Below are 21140 nucleotides of genomic sequence, written 5' to 3'. Positions count from 1 at the left end.
CCATATTCCTAGCCCACCTTTGTTTTTCTAATAGGGTCTCATTCTTTCCTAGGCCTGCCTGGACCTCAATCCTTCTACTTACATTTCGTACATACCTAGGATATCAGGAGCACACCTAGCTTTTTCTGTAGAGATAAGAGTCTCATGAACTTTTTGCCAGGGCTGGCCTTGATCCTCCCTATCTCTGACTAACAAGGTTACAGATATGAGCTATGGTACCCACCCAACTTAATTTAGTTCTGTTATGGCTTTGTCTAGTAAATCTGTTACTGGTTTATTTTTTATTTTATTTTATTTGACTACTTTTTTTCTTTTAATTAGAGATTATATTTTCTGCTTTACATGATTAGTATTTTTTTGTTGGATGCCAGTTACTATATATTTTACATCGTTGAATGCTCAATCTTTTAAAATACTTCTTTAGGTTTTTTGTTTTGTTTTGAAATATCATTCTCATGCTAACCACCCAGACTCCACAGAATGGTCACAGTCCCCACAAGAATTCTCAAACTGAGGACAGTTGTGGGTAAAGTTCCTTGGGCAACTTACTTTTCTGACCACCTAGGTACAAATGTGAGAATTGCCACTAATTCCTCGTGTTCAGCAAAACCTGAGGAAAAACAGGGGTGTACTAGAAAAACTTAGAGGGAAGTGCTTAGAGGGTCAGGTAAAAGAAGAGCCGAGCCACCAGCACCTGGCTGACCAAGATGTTTTTTTGTGCATTGTTTTAAGTTTAAATAATAAAATGATCATTTTATAGTAACATGAATAGTTGTTAAATGCTGAATTTTCATAGGACAAGGACAGGCAACTTACCAATTTGCATGATGAATCTGTACTTTTTCATAAGGCAGAACTGAAACAAAGTTATTGGCCGTAAGCTAAATATAAAATAAATGTCTTCTTTTTAATTTTTGTTTAGTACAACACCTCAGGTATTGAGCCCTACTATTACATCTCCCCCAAACGCACTGCCCCGAAGAAGTTCACGACTTTTTACTAGTGACAGCTCTACAACCAAGGTAATTTAAAAAATTCTGAATGTTTTGTTACTGAATGCTTCCACTGCTAAAATTTTTGTTTATTGATGACTTCCTCCCTAATAAATAGAGCTAATTTTAAATTTTTAAATAATTTTTAAATTTAGGGCTGGGAATATGGCCTAGTGGTAAAGTGCTCGTCTTGTATACATGAAGCCCTGGGTTTGACATTCCTCAGCACCACATAATATATAGAAAAAGCCGAAAGTGACACTATGGCTCAAGTGGCAGAGTGCTAGCCTTGAGCAAAAAGAATCCAGGGACAGTGCTCAGGCCCTGAGTTCAGGCCCCAGGACTGGCAACAAAAACAAAAATAATAACAAACAAATAATTTTTTAATTTAGAGGACTATCTCTTGGTCCTTTGGTTAATACATGACTTTTGGGGGAGGGGGCTTCATGCATGCTAGGCAAGCACTCTACCACTAAGCCACATTCCCAGCCCTACATGACATTCTTGAAATGATAAAATTATGGTCAAGTGAGCACTGGTGGCTCACGCCTATAATCTTAGCTACTCGGGAGGCTGAGGTCTGAGGACCATGGTTCAAAGCTAGCCTAGGCAGAAAAGTGAGCCTCTCGTCTCCAGTTAACTTCTCAAAAAACGGATATGGTACTATGGCTCAAAGTGGTAGAGCTCTAGCCTTGAGCAAAAGAACTCAGGCACCCAGGCCCTGAGTTCAAGCCCCACAACTGACAAAAAATATTATGGTCAACTATTAGTAGCTATAGGAAGGGATCAGAGCTAGGAAGGGATTTGGTCTTTCTTGCTTTCTTGCTTGCTTGGCCTCAGGGCCTGTGCACTGTCCCTGGCTTCTTTTTGCTCAAGGCTAGCACTCTGCCACTTGAGCCACAGCGCCACTTCTGGCCTTTTCTGTATATGTGGTGCTGAGGAATTGAACCCAGAGCTTCATGTATAGGAGGCAAGCACTCGTGCCACTAGGCTATATTCCCAGCCCGGGGTTTGGTTTTTCAAATAGCGCTCAAGTATTTCTTTGTGGTACTAGACAAGTCCTGCATCTTAAGCATGGTAGTTGATTACATGTTCTTTTTTTTCCATCCTTTTTATTAGTCAAAATTACTTCAAAGTTAAAAGTTTAAAATTTTAGAGAACTTCATTGTTTTATCACACCCATTTGTGTATATAATGAATGTTAATCATAGTCATTCCTCTGTCATTCTCCCTTCCCATTCTCAAACCATGAATGACCTTAACTTTGACATCAGATCAACAGTGTTAAGATTTATCGATTAAAGTGTTTGAAGATAACACTTCAAAGATAGATACTATTGCTTCCTCTCATTGTTAAGTGATAATGTGATATGCTTTTACAAAGAGTAATACTTAATGTTGGTGCATAATCAGCATTAACTAATGTAAACTTATGTTTAGAATTGCTGCATTTAAAATTAAATGACTTTGAAGTCTTTGTTTTGATGGTGGTGGTACTGGGTTTTAAGCACTTCCTATACAGTTGCTCTACCAGTTGGTTCATATTCTCAACCAAGACTTTAGTTTTTATAAAATTTCTTCTGAGAAAAGTAGAGATTAATCAAGATTATACATTTATTTTATACCTAATACCCAAGAAAGTACTAAGGGAGAAGTCTAAAAAATACATGAGTATAAGCTGGGCACCAGTGGCTCATGGCTATAATCCTAGCTAAGATCATGGTTCAAAGCCAGCCCAGGCAGGAAAGTCTGTGCGACTGTTATTCCCATTTAGTTAACCACCAGAAACCTAGAAGTAGAGCCGTGCCTCAAGTGGTATAATGCCAGTCTTGAGCAAAAAAGCTTGAAGACAGTGCCCACACCCTGAATTAAAGCCCCAGTACCAGCACTAAAATAAAATAAAATGCATGAATATAAAAAGTTTGGAATTTTACCTTTTTTTACAGGAGAATAGCAAAAAATTAAAAATGAAGTTTCCACCTAAAATCCCAAACAGAAAAACAAAAAGTAAAACTAGTAAAGGAGGAATAACTCAACCTAACATAAATGATAGCCTGGAAATTACAAAATTGGACTCTTCCATCATATCAGAAGGGAAAATATCCACAATCACACCTCAGATCCAGGCTTTTAATCTACAAAAGGCAGCAGCAGGTCTGTTTTAAGTGCTTAATATTCCACTTACTTTGTTTTATCATATAAATTTATTTTAATTAAATATCTTTGTGCTCATTATGCTGTCTAGATAATGTTTCTGGATATATTTTGGAATTTTAGTGACTTTGTTTTCTAGAAAACCAAGTTTTACTGCTTTTCTTCTTTGTTTACTATATTTTTTTCTCCTAGAAGGTTTGATGAGCCTTCTTCGTGAAATGGGGAAAGGTTATTTAGCTTTGTGTTCATACAACTGCAAAGAAGCTATAAATATTTTGAGCCACCTCCCTTCTCACCACTACAATACTGGCTGGGTACTGTGCCAAATTGGAAGGGCTTATTTTGAACTGTCAGAGTACATGCAAGTAAGTATAGAAAAGTTATATATATGCCTTTCTAGAAATAATTTAAATTTAATTAAAATAGCCATGCCCAAGAAGATGGGATCTAAGAAGGTCAGTATTTAATGTACAGTGTTTATGTGATTGTGTGATTATTTTTGTGAGTATTTATAATTTATAGATAATAAGTAATTTAAATTCTTTGGACTTGGTTGTGGTGGTTGCAGTTGGACTGGACTTGAACTCACAGCCTTATACATCCTCAGCTTGCTTGCTTGGCTAGCACTCTGCCAATTGAGCAATGACTCTAGCTCTTCTTTGGACTTTTCTTGAAATATATTTGTAGAGAATGAAGTTATTAATACATTCTTAAATGAAGTTCTTGTACACTATTCAGTTAGATCTGAAAATATATATTTATCTTGTAAACGAGTTGAGCTGGCCACCAGTGGCTCATACCTGTAATCCTAGCTACTCAGGAGGCTGAGATCTGAGGATCATGGTTCAAAGCCAGCCCTAGCAGGAAAGTTTGTAAGACTGTTATCTCCAATTAATCACAGAAAAAACTGGAAGTGCTTCTGTAGCTCAAGTAGTAGAGTGCTAGCCTTGAGTTAATGGAGCTTAAGGACATACAACATCCAGGCCCAGGATTCAAGGGCCAGGCCTGCCAATAAATAAAAAAGTAAGTAAATAAGTAAATATAGGTAGATATTTATAATCTAAATCCTTTCTGCAATACAGAGTTATTTTCTAAGACAAGTTCTTGGCCTTTAATATGTTTTATAAATTTGAAGAATGCAACTTAATACTGGTATTCAAACCTATAAATCCTATGAGTAATCTAGGGAGGGTGGATTATGGGAGGATAATGATTTGAGCTCAGCCCTGGTTTTTTAGTTTTCTAGGCTCTTTTCCAAAATAACAAAAAGCAAAGCTGAGCTGAGTGCCAGTGGGTCATGCCTATAATCTTAGCTACTCAAGAGGCTAAGATCTGAGCATCACATCGGAAAGCCTGTGAGAATCTTATCTCCAATTAACACCAGAAAATTAGAAGTGGCTTTAGCTCAAAGTGGTAGAGTGCTAGCTTTGAGCTGAACTGCCACGGATAGCACCAGGCCCAGAGTTCAAGCCCCATGACCAATAAAAACAAAAACAAAAACTGGAGGTATAGCTCAATTAGTACTGCACCAACCTAGCAAGCATAAGGCCCTCAGTTCAAATTCAGTACCACCAAAAAAAAAAAAAGTTGAAAAATATTATGAAGAAAACTGTATGTAATTGAGAACATAATGTTTTTACCACAAGAGTTTTGTTCTTTTCATCTTAATTAAATTTGTTGCATAGATTATCTGGTTATATTAAAAGAGAAAAAGATTACTAACTCAAACACTTTCCAATATGCATTAAAGTTAATAAAGTTACTTATTGTTTGTTTATTTAGGTGGTATTTCAGTACATACTGTGTCCTAGACTGTCTTCTAAATTTTCTAATACTAGATATGCAGTATCAGTGCTCCAATTCTCAAAACATATTACTTTCTAATAAGAGACAGATTGCAACCCAATGAATATTAATGACAGGTAGGAAAAAGTCATATAAAGAAAAGTAAAATAATAGTAAAGAGACTAAAGAACAGTGAAAGTATAGTAGTAGGTTTTTGTTTTGTTTTTTATGCCAGAGCTGAGGGTTATTCTTGCTCAGCATTTTGCTCACGGCTGGCACTCTATCACTTATCCCATGTCTTCAGTTCCAGCTCTACACAGGTTAATTGGAGATAAGAGTCTCATAAATTTGTTTGCCTGGACGGGCTTCAAACTGTGATCCTCAGATCTCAACCTCTTGTGTAGTTAGAATTATGGGCATCCAGCTCCTTTTTAAAAAATATACTCAGGGAAGGAAGGTTATTCCTCCCTTCTAGTTATTGTTATCTAGTTATTGTTTCACAGATACTATAAAATAGTATTTGTTGTTATCCCAAGTTAATGAGCAGTGGCTCAAATAATCAGAGCCTTTTTTCATTTTCTGGTCTGAGATTAGGAATTAAATTTAGTATCACTTGTTGGCTGGCTCTACAATCTGAGCAATGCCTCCAGCCCCAATTAGAGCCTTTATATTGTTCTTCAGTTTTTGTTCATTTTTATTTTTATCTGTGGTCACTTCTCAAAAGAAGCAATAGATTTTGTATTTGATAAATGATTAAGTCTGCTTAATCATAAAACTGAAGTTCACAATGTCTTTTCCTTTTATTTTAATTTCATTAAGAACAGTCCAGATGGGTCTAGGAATGTGGCTTAGTGGTAGAGTGCTTGCCTAGTATACGTGAAGCCCTGGGTTCCATTCCTCAGTACCACATAAACAGAAAAGGCCAGAGTGGCACTGTGGCTCAAGTGATAGAGTGCTAGCTTTGAAAAGAAGCTCAGGAACAGTGCCAGGCCCTGAGTTCAAGCCCCAGGACTGGCAAAACACGCACACACTCACACAGCTGCCCAGATATTCCTTATTCCAAACTAAGTTTAGGATTTTGAATTTGCTAAGTTGGTAAGCAAAGTTAATAATTTTTTTTATTACTAAATCTCAAACTTGAGGAAAGAAGTTGTGTGTGTAGTGAGAAAAAAATGTGACCTAACAACTGAGGGGAGATCCCATAAAGAAAAAGGCACTTAGGAAAAGACACAATTCAATTCCCAGCAGATAAAATACTAAAATTTGACATGCCATAAGATTTGTAGCCATCTTACCTTGTTTCTTATGTTTTCAACTCAGCCTCACAGTAGAAGTGGTCTGTCTTTGCTTATAGAAGTCATTCCATATCTTCTAGAGAATTATTCTGCAAAACCACAACTAAAGCTTGAGAAGAAAATATTGACTTACCCATTTTTGCTCGGGATCAACCAGGGCCTGTGTGGCATTGTACCACTGAGCTACTTCACTAACCTTTCAGTTTTTAAATTTTTTGCCAGACTGAGGCTTAAACTCAGAACTTGGAAGTTGTTTTGTTTCTTCACCTTTTTATTTATTTTTTTGCCAGTCCTTTGGCTTGAACACAGACTTGGGCTCTGTCCCTGAGCCTTTTTTAAAGCTCAAGGCTAGCACTCTACCACTTCAGCCACAGCACCACTCCTGGACTTTTCTGAATAGTTTATTGGAGATAAGAGTCGCATGGACTTTTCTGCCCAGGTTGGTTTTGAACTGTGATATTAAAACCTCAGCCTCCTAAGTAGTTAAGATTGCAGGCGTGAGCCACCAGTGCCCAGCTTCATACATGCAAATTGTATCAACTTGTTTTCCCTTGTTTTTAAATTTCAGGCTGAACGAATATTCTCAGAAGTTAGAAGGATTGAGAATTACAGAGTTGAAGGAATGGAGATCTACTCTACAACACTCTGGCATCTTCAAAAAGATGTTGCTCTTTCAGTTCTTTCAAAAGATTTAACAGACATGGATAAAAATTCACCAGAGGTATGTAGACCAAAACATTTTGCTTATATAGTTCCTTTGTTTCTTTTTTGCTGTGCTGGGGAGTGGAACCCAGGGCCTCTGAGCATTGGTAGCAAAGCATTGTACCCCTGAACTTTACTGTCACTCCCAGCCCCTCTTGTAGTTAGGTTTTGTTTACTCATAACAAATGGGAGGTCTAAGGAATGCTTGTTCAGCCTCAGCTGAAACTATGCCCCATTGAGGAACTCAAATATTAAATCCCTGAATGAGCACAGAGCTCTGTGAGTATTGGTTTTGGTTTTATAGCCACATTTTAGTAAATCAACAAATAGAGACTCCACAGAGAATGAGCATGGCCTCTTAGCCAAAGCCCTTTGGTTTTTGTTTATCTATGCTAAGTGAATTATGAGGTTTGATTAGTCCTAGAGTTTTATTAGAAAAAATAAAATTTTAATTGTGTTTTTACTTATTTTCATTTCCATTTTTGCTCAGGCCTGGTGTGCTGCGGGAAACTGTTTCAGTTTACAACGTGAACATGATATTGCAATTAAATTTTTCCAGAGAGCTATCCAGGTTGATCCAAATTATGCTTATGCCTATACTCTGCTAGGGCATGAGTTTGTGTTAACTGAAGAACTAGACAAAGCATTAGCATGTTTCCGAAATGCTATCAGAGTGAATCCTAGACACTATAATGCATGGTAAGTGCTAATGAAGTGCAAAAACAAAGGCTTATTAATGAATTTTTACAGTAATGAGGTACCTAACAAGAAAAATTACTGAATACCTGATACCTGTTTTTTATGTATGGTTTTCCATGTATTATATCTCATTTCAAAGTAGTTAAACTGCTGAAATGATGGCCGAAAAAGCTAGCTTGCTATCCCTTCAGATATGTAATACTGTTGTTTCTGTTTTGTTTTATTTTGTTCTTATTGTTTTATTTTTATAGGTTTACTTATTTATTTTTGCCACTTTGGGAGCTTCAACTCAGTATTTCCCATTCTTGCTTGGCTTGCTTATTCATGGCTGGCACTTTACCATTTGAGCCACAGCTCCCTAGCAGCATTTTGATGGTAATTGGGGATGTGAGTCTCTTGGATTTGTCTATACTGACTGGCTTTGCATTACAGTCCTCAAATCTCATCCTCCTGAATAGAATTGAGCATCTTGTACCAGCTTTTAGCTATATAACATTAAAGAATTTAAGTACTCTGAGCTTCATTTTCCTTATTTGAATTGTGAAATGACAACAATGTTCTCTTGGTTCTTTTTAGGATTCAGTGAAATAATTAATATTAAGAATTTAGGGCTGGGAATATGGCGTAGTGGTAGAGCGCTCACCTCGTATACATGAAGACCTGGGTTCCATTCCCTAGCACCACATATATAAAAAACGGCCAGAAGTGGCGCTGTGGCTCAAGTGGCAGAGTGCTAGCCTTGAGCAAAAAGAAGCCAGGGACAGTGCTCAGGCCCTGAGCCCAAGGCCCAGGACTGGCAAAAAAAAAAAAAAAAAAAAAAAAAGAATTTAGCACCTGGTAAATGGTAGAGGGTTATTCTGGTTTAAATAAATATATACATGTGTAAAATACCATGGTAAAACCCTTGGCACAATTAATATACACTTTTTTTTTTTGCCAGTCCTGGGCCTTGAACTCAGGGGCTGAGCACTGTCCCTGGCTTCTCTTTGCTCAAGGCTAGCACTCTACCACTTGAGCCACAGCACCCCTTCTGGCCATTTTCTATATATGTGGTGCTGGGGAATCAAACCCAGGGCTTCATGTATATGAGCCAAGCACTCTTGCCACTAGGCCATATCTCCAGTCCAGAGTTTTAGGGTTTTTGTTTTTTTTTTGCCAATCCTGGGCCTTGGACTCAGGGCCTGAGCACTGTCCCTGGCTTCTCTTTGCTCAAGGCTAGCACTCTACCACTTGAGCCACAGCGCCACTTCTGGCCATTTTCTGTATATGTGGTGCTGGGGAAGTGAATCCAGGGCTTCATGTATAGGGGTCAAGCACTCTTGCCACTAGGCCACATTCCTAGCCCAATATACACTTTTAAAAAGAGAATGACAGGAAGGTAAAACAGATTTCATTGGTGGTGCGTACCAGTGGCATGAAGGAAGGCAAATGGAAAGGGTGACTGAGGGTGAATACAATTGATGTACTTCATACACAAATATGAAAATAGAACAATAGACTGGTTGAAATTGTTCTAAGAAGAGGATGAAGAGATGAGGGATATTGAAAAGGTATGTACTTGTGTGAAATGAAACCCTCTTTGTATATTAACTGCTGTAGGCTAACTTTAAAAAAGTTACAGATGAGAAGAGAGAAGTAACAAAGTGGTATAGATGTAAACATATGACTTATCTTTGTATTATTTAGAAGAAGAAAGGAGCCCAGTGCTGGTGGCTTATACCTGCAATCCTAGCTATTCAGGGGGCTGAGATCTGAGAATTGTGGTTCAGAGCCATCCTGGGCAGGAATGTGTATGAGACTCTTACCTCCAGTTTATCACCAGGAAACTAGAAGTGGCACTATAGCTCAAATTGGTAAAGTGCTATCCTTGAGGCTAAAGACTTGAGGGACAGTGCCCAGGCCCTGAGTTCAAGTTCCATGACCAACCCTCCCCCACTCCCCGAAAAAAAAAAAAAAAACGCTCCTAAAATGTTTAATTGATTTTTATTATAACTGATACTATTTCCCTTCACTAAGTATTTTTTCAGTGCTTTTAAAGATACCAGATACCATGTGTATCATTATAGTAGTTGAAATAAGTTGGCAAGTAAAAGTTTTAGCCCTAAAATTAATTTTGTTTTGTACTTTAGGTATGGTTTAGGAATGATTTATTACAAGCAAGAAAAATTTAGCCTTGCTGAAATGCATTTCCAGAAAGCACTTGATATCAACCCTCAAAGTTCAGTTTTACTTTGCCACATTGGAGTAGTAAGTACATTTTTAAATATTTTTGTTCTTCTACTACCCTTTTAAAATATTTTTATTGACTGACTTGTTATTTGAAAATTGGGGCTGGGCTGAGAATGTGGCTTAGTGGTAGAGTGCTTGCCTAGCCTGCATGAAGCCCTAGGTTCGATTCCTCAGTACCCCATAAACAGAAAAAGCCAGAAGTGGTGCTGTGGCTCAAGTGGCAGAGCACTAGCCTTGAGCACAAAGATGCTCAGTGACAGCCCAGGCCCCGAGTTCCAGCCCCAGGAATGGGAAAAAAAGGAAGAGAATGGAGTGAAGGAGGGAGAGAGAGAATGAATTGGGGCTTTTTTTTAATGATTGTTATTTGAACAACATCTCTTGAGTCTTCACAGCATGAAACATTGCCTCTTTGGCTTGATATAAAATAATAATAGTTGGGAAGCATGGTTTGGGTGTTAGTGTACCAGCCACTGAGCAAAAGCAAGCATCAGATAGTGAATTCAAGTTCTGATCTCAGACAATAAAATAAAAAAATAGGAGTTGGATGTATGACTCAGTTGGTAGAGACTACCCAGTGAGTGAAAGCCTCAGGTACAGAGACAGAGACAGGGGAAGGGGAAGGGGAACAGAGGGAGGGAGGGAGGGAGAGAGAGAGAGGAGAGTTCACTGTTAAGCTCTTATCCTTTAAACAAGTCACTTGTTCTTTTTGGAATTTTTGTTATATGAATGACAAGTAATAACACAATCTTGCCTACCTCCTAGGATTATTATGTGACTCAAATGAGGGTTGTTTCTTTTCTTTTCTTTTTTTTTTTTTGGCCAGTCCTAGGCCATGATCTCAGGGCCTGAGCACTGTCCCTGGCTTCTTTTTTGCTCAAGGCTAGACTCTGCCACTTGAGCCACAGCGCCACTTCTGGCCATTTTCTGTATATGTGGTGCTGAGGAATCGAACCCAGGCCTCATGTATATGAAGCAGGCACTCTTGCCACTAGGCCATATTCCCAGCCCCAGGGTTGTTTCTTTATATGTTTGTTTTGCTTGTTTTTTAGTGTTGGGAATTAAACCCAACATTTTGAGCATGTTATTACACTAGTCCCCCACCACACAAGTATGCTGTCAACCCCCATTTGTCAAATAAATTCCTAAACTATAATTGTTATGAATATTACAAGATTGATTGACAAGAGGCTCTTTGAATAATTTTTTAAAACTTAATAGTAAGAGGAGCATGATAAAAACTTTTAATGCATTATCTGATACATAATACATTCTTTCCTTATAAAGAGAAAAATCAAGGTTTTACTTGCTTTTTGGGTTTAAGGGTATGCAAATAACTGCTCTAAATAGAATTGTGATTATTCTTAGGAAAATATAATGGTCATTTGGGAGTCAGAAGAAGGACATAGGTTTTCAACTCAGCAAATTATTAACTAAAATTAAATGTATCTCTTTGTTGTTAAATGGTGCAGCATGCTCATCTTTAAAATGAAGTAGATGCTACAAATAGAATAAATTTAGAGCTAATCTAGATCATCATTTAGATCAACATTTGTTCAGCAGTTACTACATCCACTTAACCCGGTGGACAATACAGCTAGACCATCTCATCTCCTCTCTACTAATTTTGTTGTCTTTCTATTTGTTTTGAATCACATTATATGCTTCTAGCCTTCATTAACATCAAGAGGGAGCATTAACATGACCTTTTTTTTCTTAAAGGTTCAACATGCACTAAAGAAATCTGAGAAGGCTTTGGATACTCTAAACAAAGCCATTGTTATTGATCCCAAGAACCCTCTATGCAAATTTCACAGAGCCTCTGTTTTATTTGCAAATGAAAAATATAAGGTAAGATAGGTAGTTCACTTGTGTTCCACATTGTATTAACTTATGCCCTGTTTTTAAACCAAAACTTATTTGTACGTTAATTTCTTTGTTTTTTGTTTTTTGTTTTTTTTGGCCAGTCCTGGGTCTTGGACTCAGGGCCTGAGCAACTTCCCTGGCTTCTTCCCGTTCAAGGCTAGCACTCTGCCACCTGAGCCACAGTGCCCCTTCTGGCCGTTTTCCATATATGTGGTACTGGGGAATCGAACTGAGAGCTTCATGTGTAGGAGGCAAGCACTCTTGCCACAAGGCCATATTCCCAGCCCTGTACGTTAATTTCTTAACTGAAGCAGTTCATTTTCAAAAATTTCTGGTTTAGTCTTCTTTAGTGATGTTATTTCTTCATGAAATATAAGAAGTATGCTGTGTGGATATTTAGAAACATGGTTATTCCTTGTAAAGATTCCTTATATATAGGGGCTGGGAATGTGGCTTAGTGATAGAGAGCTTGTCTCATATACATGAAGCCCGGGGTTCAATTCCTCAGCACTACATGAGCAGAAAAGGCCAGGAGTGGCACTGTAGCTCAAGAGGTAGAGTGCTAGCCTTGAGCAAAAAGAAGCCAGGGACAGCACTCAGGTCCTGAGTCTAAGCCCCAGGACTGGCAAAAAAAAAAAAAAAAAAAAGATTCCTTATGTGTAATAGAAAGGTGGTTTTTTTCTATCAGGGAGCTATTTTAATTGTGAAAACTTAACCGTCATCTCAGGATCAAAGTAAATGAACAGGTGACAGATGGATGTGTATTCACTTTTTTTGTAGTTGGTTGTGAGTCTTAAACTCAGAACCTGGGCACTGTCCCTGAGCTCTTTTTACTCAAGGCTGTTATAACACTCTACCACTTTGAACCACAGCTCCACTTCCGATTTTCTGGTGGTTAATTGGAGCTAAGTGTCTCAAAGACTTTGCTGCCTGGGCTGGCTTTGAACCTTGATCCTCAGATTTCAAGTCTCCTGAGTCTCTAGGAATTATAGGCATGAGCCACCCATGCCCAGCTGTGTATTCACTTTTAAAAGAATATTTACTTGCCAGACACAGGTAGCTCATATCTATAATCCTAGCTACGTAGGAGGCTAAGATCTGAGGATGTATTTCAAAGCCAGCCAGGGCAGGAAAATCCTTGACACTCTTTTTTTTTTTTTTTTTTTTTTTTTGGCCAGTCCTGGGCCTTGGACTCAGGGCCTGAGCACTGTCCCTGGCTTCTTCCCGCTCAAGGCTAGCACTCCGCCACTTGAGCCACAGCACCACTTCTGGCCGTTTTCTGTATATGTGGTGCTGGGGAATCGAACCTAGGGCCTCGTGTATCCGAGGCAGGCACTCTTGCCACTAGGCTATATCCCCAGCCCCCTTGACACTCTTAACTCCACTTAACCACCAAAAATTCAGACGTAGACTTGTGACATAAGGGGTAGAACACTAGACCTGAGATTTAAAAAAAAAAGAGTTTAGGGGCAGTATCCAGGCCCTGAGTTGAATCCCCAGGACTAGCACACATACACATAAAAGAGTATTTGGTAATACTTAGCTATACACCTAGTGTGCACAAAGCCCTGGGTCCAATCTCTAGCACTACCAGAAAGAATAAAGGCATTTATTGAATACTTACTGTATATTGTCACTAGGAATATCATAGGTGTAATGCAATTATTTCCTTTCTTTGCCTAAGTTATCTTATAGTATCCCTCTATTGAGAGAATAGATATTAACCAAATAATCACAAAAATAATACATCCAGCACATAAAGTATAGTGAGTTAAGGTAGGGTATAACAAGGAGACTAGATGTAGTTTTTTTTATTTCTCACTCTTGATTTTCAAATTAATTCATTAAAGTTATGTAAGTTCGTATTTAAAGTTTAGTGTTTGTATGAGGGAGAAGATCCAGACAGAACTTGTGTTCTGCAAGCTAGTTTTTTAAGGCACCATTTTCATAAATTCACACTAATATGATGAGCTTAGTATTTTTAACTAAAATGGTCACAGAAACAGGGCTTATCCCAGTTTTCATCTTTCATAATAGTGTGTATATGTTTTCATTGTACTCTGGTGAATGCCTACTATTTCTTAGTTCTTAGTACAGAATTATTTTTCATGCATTTTCAGAATAAGAATTGATGCAATGTAGAACATTGATTAAGGTCTCATAAGCTTTTGTTAAGATGATTTCGGAAATCTCAAAGAATACTTGCTGTGCTAATATGCCATAAAATTTTGTGCTCTAAGTTTTTTCTTTGCCTTTTCAGTCTGCTTTACAAGAACTTGAAGAATTGAAACAAATTGTTCCCAAAGAATCCCTCGTTTACTTCTTAATAGGAAAGGTAAAGTTGTGGCCTTGCTCCTATACTGTGACTTTTGTAACTACATTAATTAACTTTTGAAGAACAAATATAATACTTGTTTCATAACATCTTGAACAAATTCAACTAGGCTTTGAACTAAGGGCTCCAAGAATAATGTGTAAGAAGATGGTATCTTATTGAAGAAACAAAAATATATAACTCAAATCCTAACCTTGCTGTGGTATTAGAAATAAATTAGTATTTGCAGTTTAAAGTGAATAGTAAGAGTACCACATAGAAAGCCCTTAAGTTCCAATGCTTGATAAAATATTTAGATATCCCTTACAAGAGGAACATTAGCTGGGCACTAGTGGCTTATGCCTGTAATCTTGGCTATTCAGGAAGCTAAGATCTGAGGATCGTGGCTCAAAGCCAGCCTGGGAAGGAAAGTCTGTGAGACTCCTTTCTCCACTAAACTACAAAAAAAGCCACAAGTAGAGCTGTGGCTGAAGTGGCCCATTGCTAGCTTTGAGGAAAAAAATCTCAGAGAGAGTGCCCAGGCCCTGAATTCAAGTCTCTAGACCAACACACACACAAGTCTCTAGACCAACACACACACACACACACAGACACACACACACAAAAGGAAAAAGAGAGAACATTATATTGGCACTGTACTTAGTAAGTTTCTTGAGATTCTTAAGGCCAGACTGGTCAGGATTTTACAGATTGGGCCTCCACAGTGTTATGAGCTTTTGCAGTCCGTTTCTTCACATTGTAAGTGTTCCAATCAAAGTGAGATTTATTGGAAACTTCCTACCTGAAAAGAATTCTCCCCTCTCCTGCCCTCCCCTGTGCTCTCCCCTTCCACTAGTCCTGGGGCTTGAACTCAGACCCTGGGTGCTGTCCCTGAGCTCTTTTGCTCAAGGCTAGCAGTCTACCACTTTGAGCCACCGCTCCACTTCCAGTTTTCTGGTGGTTAATTGGAGATAAGAGTCTCACGGACTTTCCTGCCTGGGTTGGCTTTGAACTGTGATCCTCAGATCTCAGCCTCCTAAGTGGCTAGGATTATAGGCATGAACCACCAGGGTCTGGCAAGGCAAGGAATTCTGAGAATAAATCTGACTGTATTAGAAAAGAATCCAGTCTCTAGTACCGACACACACACACACACACACACACACACACACACACACACACACACACAGCACTTATGAGTTGGTCTATTTGATGAAAATGTCTTTGATTGATAGAATGGATTTAGAGCTTACAAATCAGAAGCCTGCTTTATAAATGTTTATGTTTTATAGTAGAAGCCCACAACTTAATGAAAAATGCAGTGTCGCTGTTTGTTTTTAGGTTTACAAGAAGTTAGGTCAGACACACCTCGCCCTGATGAATTTCTCTTGGGCTATGGATTTAGATCCTAAAGGAGCCAATAACCAGATTAAAGAGGCAATTGATAAGCGCTATCTTCCAGATGATGAGGAGCCAATAACCCAAGAAGAACAGATCAGTGAGTATCTTACATAGGACTTTTTAGTATTCAGAAAGCTACCTTTTATGTAAGAATTTGTGGGATTCTTTTTAATTTTTCTAACTGTAGTGTTTGCTTTACACAAATGGAAGTTTAGGGAAATTCAATAGAGCGATATATACGGAAATGCATATGGAGTCAGGTAATTAGTATTAGTTCTGGATCTAGTTTGTTGTGTGACTTTGACCGATCGTTACTCATTATTTTAGCAGAACATCAGTTTGCATTTGAATATGTAATACTGCTGTAACTACCTTAATTGGATGTATTAGAAATGCTAGATGTGAAAATATGTGGAAAACATTGTAAGTTAGGTGAAGGAGTGAGTTCATTAAATGTTAAGGTATATTTTAAAGCTCTGTAGTAGTGGCTATTTTTTTGGTGGTACTGGGATTTAAACTCAGGACATTGTACCCGCTCATTGTACCATATCATTATTTTTCAAAAAGAGAATTAAAATTCTTTCTGGTGCGGTAAACTCTGCCTAAATGTTGTTCCAGAAAACTTACTAGAAAACAAATGAGGGGGCTGGGAATATGGCCTAGTGGTAGAATCCTTCCTTGCCTCGTATACATGAAGCGCTGGGTTCGATTCCTCAGCACCACATATATGGAAAAAGCCAGAAGTGGCACTGTGGCTCAAGAAGTAGAGTGCTAGTCTTGAGCAAATTGAAGCCAGGGACAGTGCTCAGGCCCTGAGCTCAAGCTCCACAACTGGCAAAAAAAAAAAAGACTAATGAATTACGAAAGAAATTATATTGATCAAGATGCATTGTACTCACAAGCTGACATGTTGAATTGAAATCTTTTTGTACAACTGCTTATAGATAATAGTTTCTTAAAAATAAGAATAGCTGGGGCTGGGAATATGGCCTAGTGGCAAGAGCGCTTGCCTCCTACACATGAAGCTCTCAGTTCGATTCCCCAGCACCACATATATGGAAAACGGCCAGAAGGGGCGCTGTGGCTCAGGTGGCAGAGTGCTAGCCTTGAGCGGGAAGAAGCCAGGGAAGGTGCTCAGGCCCTGAGTCCAAGGCCCGGGACTGGCAAAAAAAAATAATAATAATAAATAAAATAAAAAATAAAAGTTAACACAAGTGATTTAAAAAAAAATAAGAATAGCTGAGCGCTGGTGGCTCATGCCTATAATCCTAGCTACTCAGGAGGCTGAGAACTGAGGATCGCAGTTCAAAGCCATCCCAGGCAGGGAAGTCCATGAGACTCTTATGACTCCAATTAACTACCAAAACACCTGAAGTAGGGCCGTGGCTCAATGTGCTAAAAAAAAACCAAAAAGCTGAAGGAGAGCACCAGGCCCTGACTTAAAACCTCATGACCGGCAAAAAAAAAAAAAAAAAAGAAAGAAAGAAAAAATAAGAAGAAAAGAAAATTGTAAGTCCGCGCCTGGCATAGAGTTGTAAGCCTGTGATCCTAGCTATTTGAGAGGCAGAGGTCAGGAGATTATAATTCCTGGCTGACTTGGGCTCACAAGAATAGTTTTCAGACACCATTTTGTCTAGTGGCTGAGCACAGTAGTGTGCACTTGTCATCTCAGCAACACCGGGGAGCACAAACAGGAATCTTGAAGTCCAGGACAGCCTGAACATTAAGTGAGACCCTATTTAATAACAAACTGAATACCAGTGGCTTGCATCTGCCCAGCAAAAAATCCTTGAGGCTTCATCCCCATTTAACCAGTAGAAAGCTAGGCTTAGGGTGTGGTAGTTAATTGGAGATAAGAGTCTCACAGACTTTCCTGCCTGGGCTGGCTTTGAACCTTGACCTTGAGATGTCAGCCTCCTGAAGAGCTAGAATTTATAGGCATGAGCCACCAGCACCCAGCTTATTGAGAATTTTATTCTTTATTTGGGGTCTGCTCTCTGAATATAATGCAGTTTTCCTTACTTACTTTTGTAAATCAACAATATGTATGAGTCAGGCACCTTACTGTAGAGTTTTGTTGTTGTTTTTTTTTTACAGTGGGAACAGATGAATCACAGGAGAGCAGCATGACAGATGCAGACGACACACAACTTCATGCAGCGGAAAGTGATGAATTTTAACTTCTAGAAATCATTTGCAACTGGATGCGTGACTAGTGCTGACACGCTTCTTGTCCCTCCATATACTGAGTCTTCACTCTTGAGCCGGCAGTGTCATCATCTATCACTTATACCATGAGTGTGCCACTTTCATTGGACCCTGACTGTACACAGAATGAAAGGCAGTGCAATATTTAGCTGCTAAAAAGACTGGCTCTTTTACCAGTATGAATGACAATTTGGGGGAGTAGGGTGGGGAACTTTTCTTTTTTTCTTTAATCTCCCTTAGTTGAAAAGCTATCATGGAAGGAAGAGTTATGTTTTATCCTGAATGAACCATTAGATATGGAAAATAGTGATGAACTAGAATTTCTTGGCCATTTTCCTAAAAATTTGTTTTTATTTGGTTCTGTTCCTGATAAACAGACTGACCTTCATTTCTAGGTTCTTCAAGAATGGTGTTAGCAAGTGCCAGATGGAACAATAAAAGACATTGCCTATAACATTAACTTGATTGCCAAGGAATGTAAATTACCTTAAAGTTGCAGTGTCTCAAATGTAGCGGGCATATTGGGACTTGTATGTAGGAATCAAATATCCTGCCATACAGTGTACTTATTCTTGGCAAGAATGCTTTAAATGTCTAACCAAGAATTTTAATTTATTCACCTTGCTTCAAAGTGTTGATCATTGTTGTCTTGGTATTGCAAACTTAAAATTTGTCCTTACCATATTGCCTCTTCTCTTTGAGCTCTGTGGGATCACCTTTAACATTCATAGATGAGAGTGGTTCCTTACTGAAAAGCCAAAACAAGGCCCTTAATAACCACTTAAATTCACCATGAGAATCAGTATGAGAACACTATAGAGAGACTTTAAGAGATCATGATAGTGAAAGCCTTAATACAATCAGAATTGTACCATAATCTTGAATCTACATTTGTTCAAGACAGTATCCCTTTGACTCTTCTAAGTGTATAAGTAGAGTGGTCATCAGAACTTCTACTGGGACTAATTTAGGATATCAGAAATTTTTAGCCTTGGGAGAAAATACTCTTGTCAAGAAGACAAGATTTCTCCTTAGTTCATCATAAAATAGGTTGATGTCTTTGGGAATGGCCACAATTTTAAAGATCTAATTATGCATATAAAATAAGAATTATTGGAATTTCACAGTAACAGATATAAACAGTCTTAAATTGTGTATCTCCTTTATTGTAATGTATTGAAATTTTTAGAAAAACTTTAGTTAACATTTTACTAAGTGCCAATGTCAGAATAGAACGAATTTTAGTTTCTTATGATAACAACAGGCCTACAGTTATTATTTTGGATTATTTGATGAAGGACAAACTTACCTATGTACTGGTTACCTGTCTTTGTAAGTCAAGCTGTGAAATAAGGTGGGTTACAAACGATGTGAACAAAAATTTTATCTGTAGACCTGGTCATTTCTGTCATTATTGTTAATCTCATCCAAACATGGATTAGACACCATAATTAATTCAAGGCTGTCTTGAGTTAAAATATTAAGTGCCAGAGATGCGTCTTAGAAAATTTCTTACTTAGGTCTATGTATGTGTGCTATCTAAAAAAATAATTTATAAAGAAAAATAAACATTGGGAATAAATGAGTACCATTAAAAATTCCCAAAGACTAGCACTTAGATTCTAAGAAATATTTCACCTTACTATCCATTAGTTCTTGAGTGTTTAATTTTATATTCTTTTACTTTTTTTAATTGATAACTCACAAGCCAGCAATATATATCAGATGAACAGTTTCATAGAAAGCTTCACCCTGAGTTCTGTGTTACACAGCCTACGGAAAACTGAGCTCAGAACATAATTTGCTGAAGCATAATTTATCTTTTCGTAGTAGGAATTTATGTCCTGTGCCAGAGAGACTTTCTGGTACTGATTTGAGACCAATAATAAAAGGATGTTGTGTAAGGCACACCATGGCAGTAGCTGGCTAAGGGAACTTTCAACCCACGCTTGGCCTGGTTTCATTTTTCCTCATACCTGCTTTTAAAGTCACTTACGCATTTGAAGCTTTATGTCTCACCTAGTAATGTAACCTTCCTTGCTCTTTTTTTCTTTCCCTTTTATTTTTTTAATTATAACTATTATTATTTGCATGAGATAGCGATCAAACAAACAGAAGAAACACATTTTTGATTAATCAAAATGTTTGTTTCAAATTTCAGAAGTTACTTTGAAGGAAATTAAAAATATTAAATATTTTGACATCATTTTTTCTGTTTAAGCTTTTTACACATATGCACATATATATATATTTACATACTCATAGAAGTTATGTTACAACATTGGACTTTTTCCCCCCTGGAAATGGTTGTTACTCTGGGATTTTAGAAGGTTGGAATATTTTTTTCAAGAAAACAAATGGTACTCAAAATAATGAAAGGTGATCCCTTGTTTTTCTGTATTTCATTAAATTTTTTTATTTTTTCTAAGAACTGCAAGTAACATTTGAACCATGCTGCTGTTGTACCTTAAACACTCAGTGATAACCAGTATTTAGTCTATTAAAAATACTCTTTTTGAAGAAAACAGTTTCAAAGTCTCTGATTAGCCAGATTATAGTGTGAATCATCACTGAGAAATATGACCCATTTTCTTTGGGAAGACCTGGAAAATGTGTGTGGGTGTGATATGTGTGTTCTATTTGCATTGAAACAATGTAATTTAGTGTCTTCTTTTTGCCTTTCCTGACTTATAGAAATTGTACAATTTGGGGGGGATTCTTTTCTGTTACTATATTTGCAATTCATTAAAGAATATGGAAAATCCAAATAAATTACTTTTGAAAGCTATTAATGATCAAGTTGTTACAGCTATATTAGAGCTGTGCCTTTTGTATCTTCATAGTAATGCACAGCAGAATAATTATGAAGACTTATCTTACATTCTTCAAAAGCCTAAGAGCAATGATTCTCATAACTTTTCTTAACCTATACTCCTAAATATACATAGATATATTTTTTTAAAGTTCAAAAACTTCTTTAGTATTATTTGGAATTCCAAAATAAATACTATGACAAAAAGTGGTGGTAATTTTTAGAATACATTATTTTGAGTCAAGCACTCTTGCCACTAGGCCATATTCCCAGCCCTAGAAATACATTATTTTTAAAACTACAGAACTTCCTTACAACAGCTACAACTTTGCAAGTCAACTGCTTATCCTTTGATTATATGATTTTCTGAAATCCCTCTAAAAAAGACATAAAGCTTTTAATTATTACTTAAAATGTGTTTTGAAGAACATCAAAATCTGGAAGAAGTAAAATATAGACAGTAATTTTTACTCTAGTTTCAAAATCTTTTTTTCCCCCTCTGTTTTCTTGGAGATAGTAGAGAGAGTATAGGGTTTTATTCAGGCTTAGAGAAGATAGAGGGAGCTGAAGGTTTTTTCAGAGTTGGAGAAGGGAAAAGATTGAAGTGTGAGGCAAGTAGATCAAAGGAAGTGACTCACACTTCCTAACTTTCCCTAGGAGACCTACCTGCCATTACTGTTAGCTAA

General features: G+C 37.6%; 1 protein-coding gene across 5 annotated transcripts in view; it reads left to right on the top strand.

The window, feature by feature from the left end:
* The window catches only part of Cdc27 (cell division cycle 27), a 50785-nt gene extending 30988 nt beyond the window's left edge, over positions 1–19797 (top strand). For 3 of the 5 annotated variants that reach the window (XM_048367266.1, XM_048367270.1, XM_048367268.1), the window contains 10 exons: positions 923–1022; positions 2939–3146; positions 3339–3511; positions 6795–6947; positions 7419–7627; positions 9757–9874; positions 11576–11704; positions 13980–14054; positions 15375–15531; positions 17532–19797. In XM_048367266.1, the coding sequence (XP_048223223.1) occupies positions 923–1022; positions 2939–3146; positions 3339–3511; positions 6795–6947; positions 7419–7627; positions 9757–9874; positions 11576–11704; positions 13980–14054; positions 15375–15531; positions 17532–17614 (1405 nt within the window). In that variant the 3' untranslated portion in view covers positions 17615–19797. Of the gene's footprint in view, positions 1–922; positions 1023–2938; positions 3147–3338; positions 3512–6794; positions 6948–7418; positions 7628–9756; positions 9875–11575; positions 11705–13979; positions 14055–15374; positions 15532–17531 lie in introns of those variants that run through there. The other 2 variants (XM_048367267.1, XM_048367271.1) reach the window with 2 other exon arrangements.
* The last annotated feature ends 1343 nt before the right edge of the window (positions 19798–21140 follow it).

Source organism: Perognathus longimembris, chromosome 17, assembly GCF_023159225.1.
Source record: "Perognathus longimembris pacificus isolate PPM17 chromosome 17, ASM2315922v1, whole genome shotgun sequence".
Classification (NCBI taxonomy): domain Eukaryota; kingdom Metazoa; phylum Chordata; class Mammalia; order Rodentia; family Heteromyidae; genus Perognathus; species Perognathus longimembris.
The sequence above is the reverse complement of the archived record's forward strand: the minus strand, read 5'-3'. Positions and strand labels throughout refer to the sequence as shown.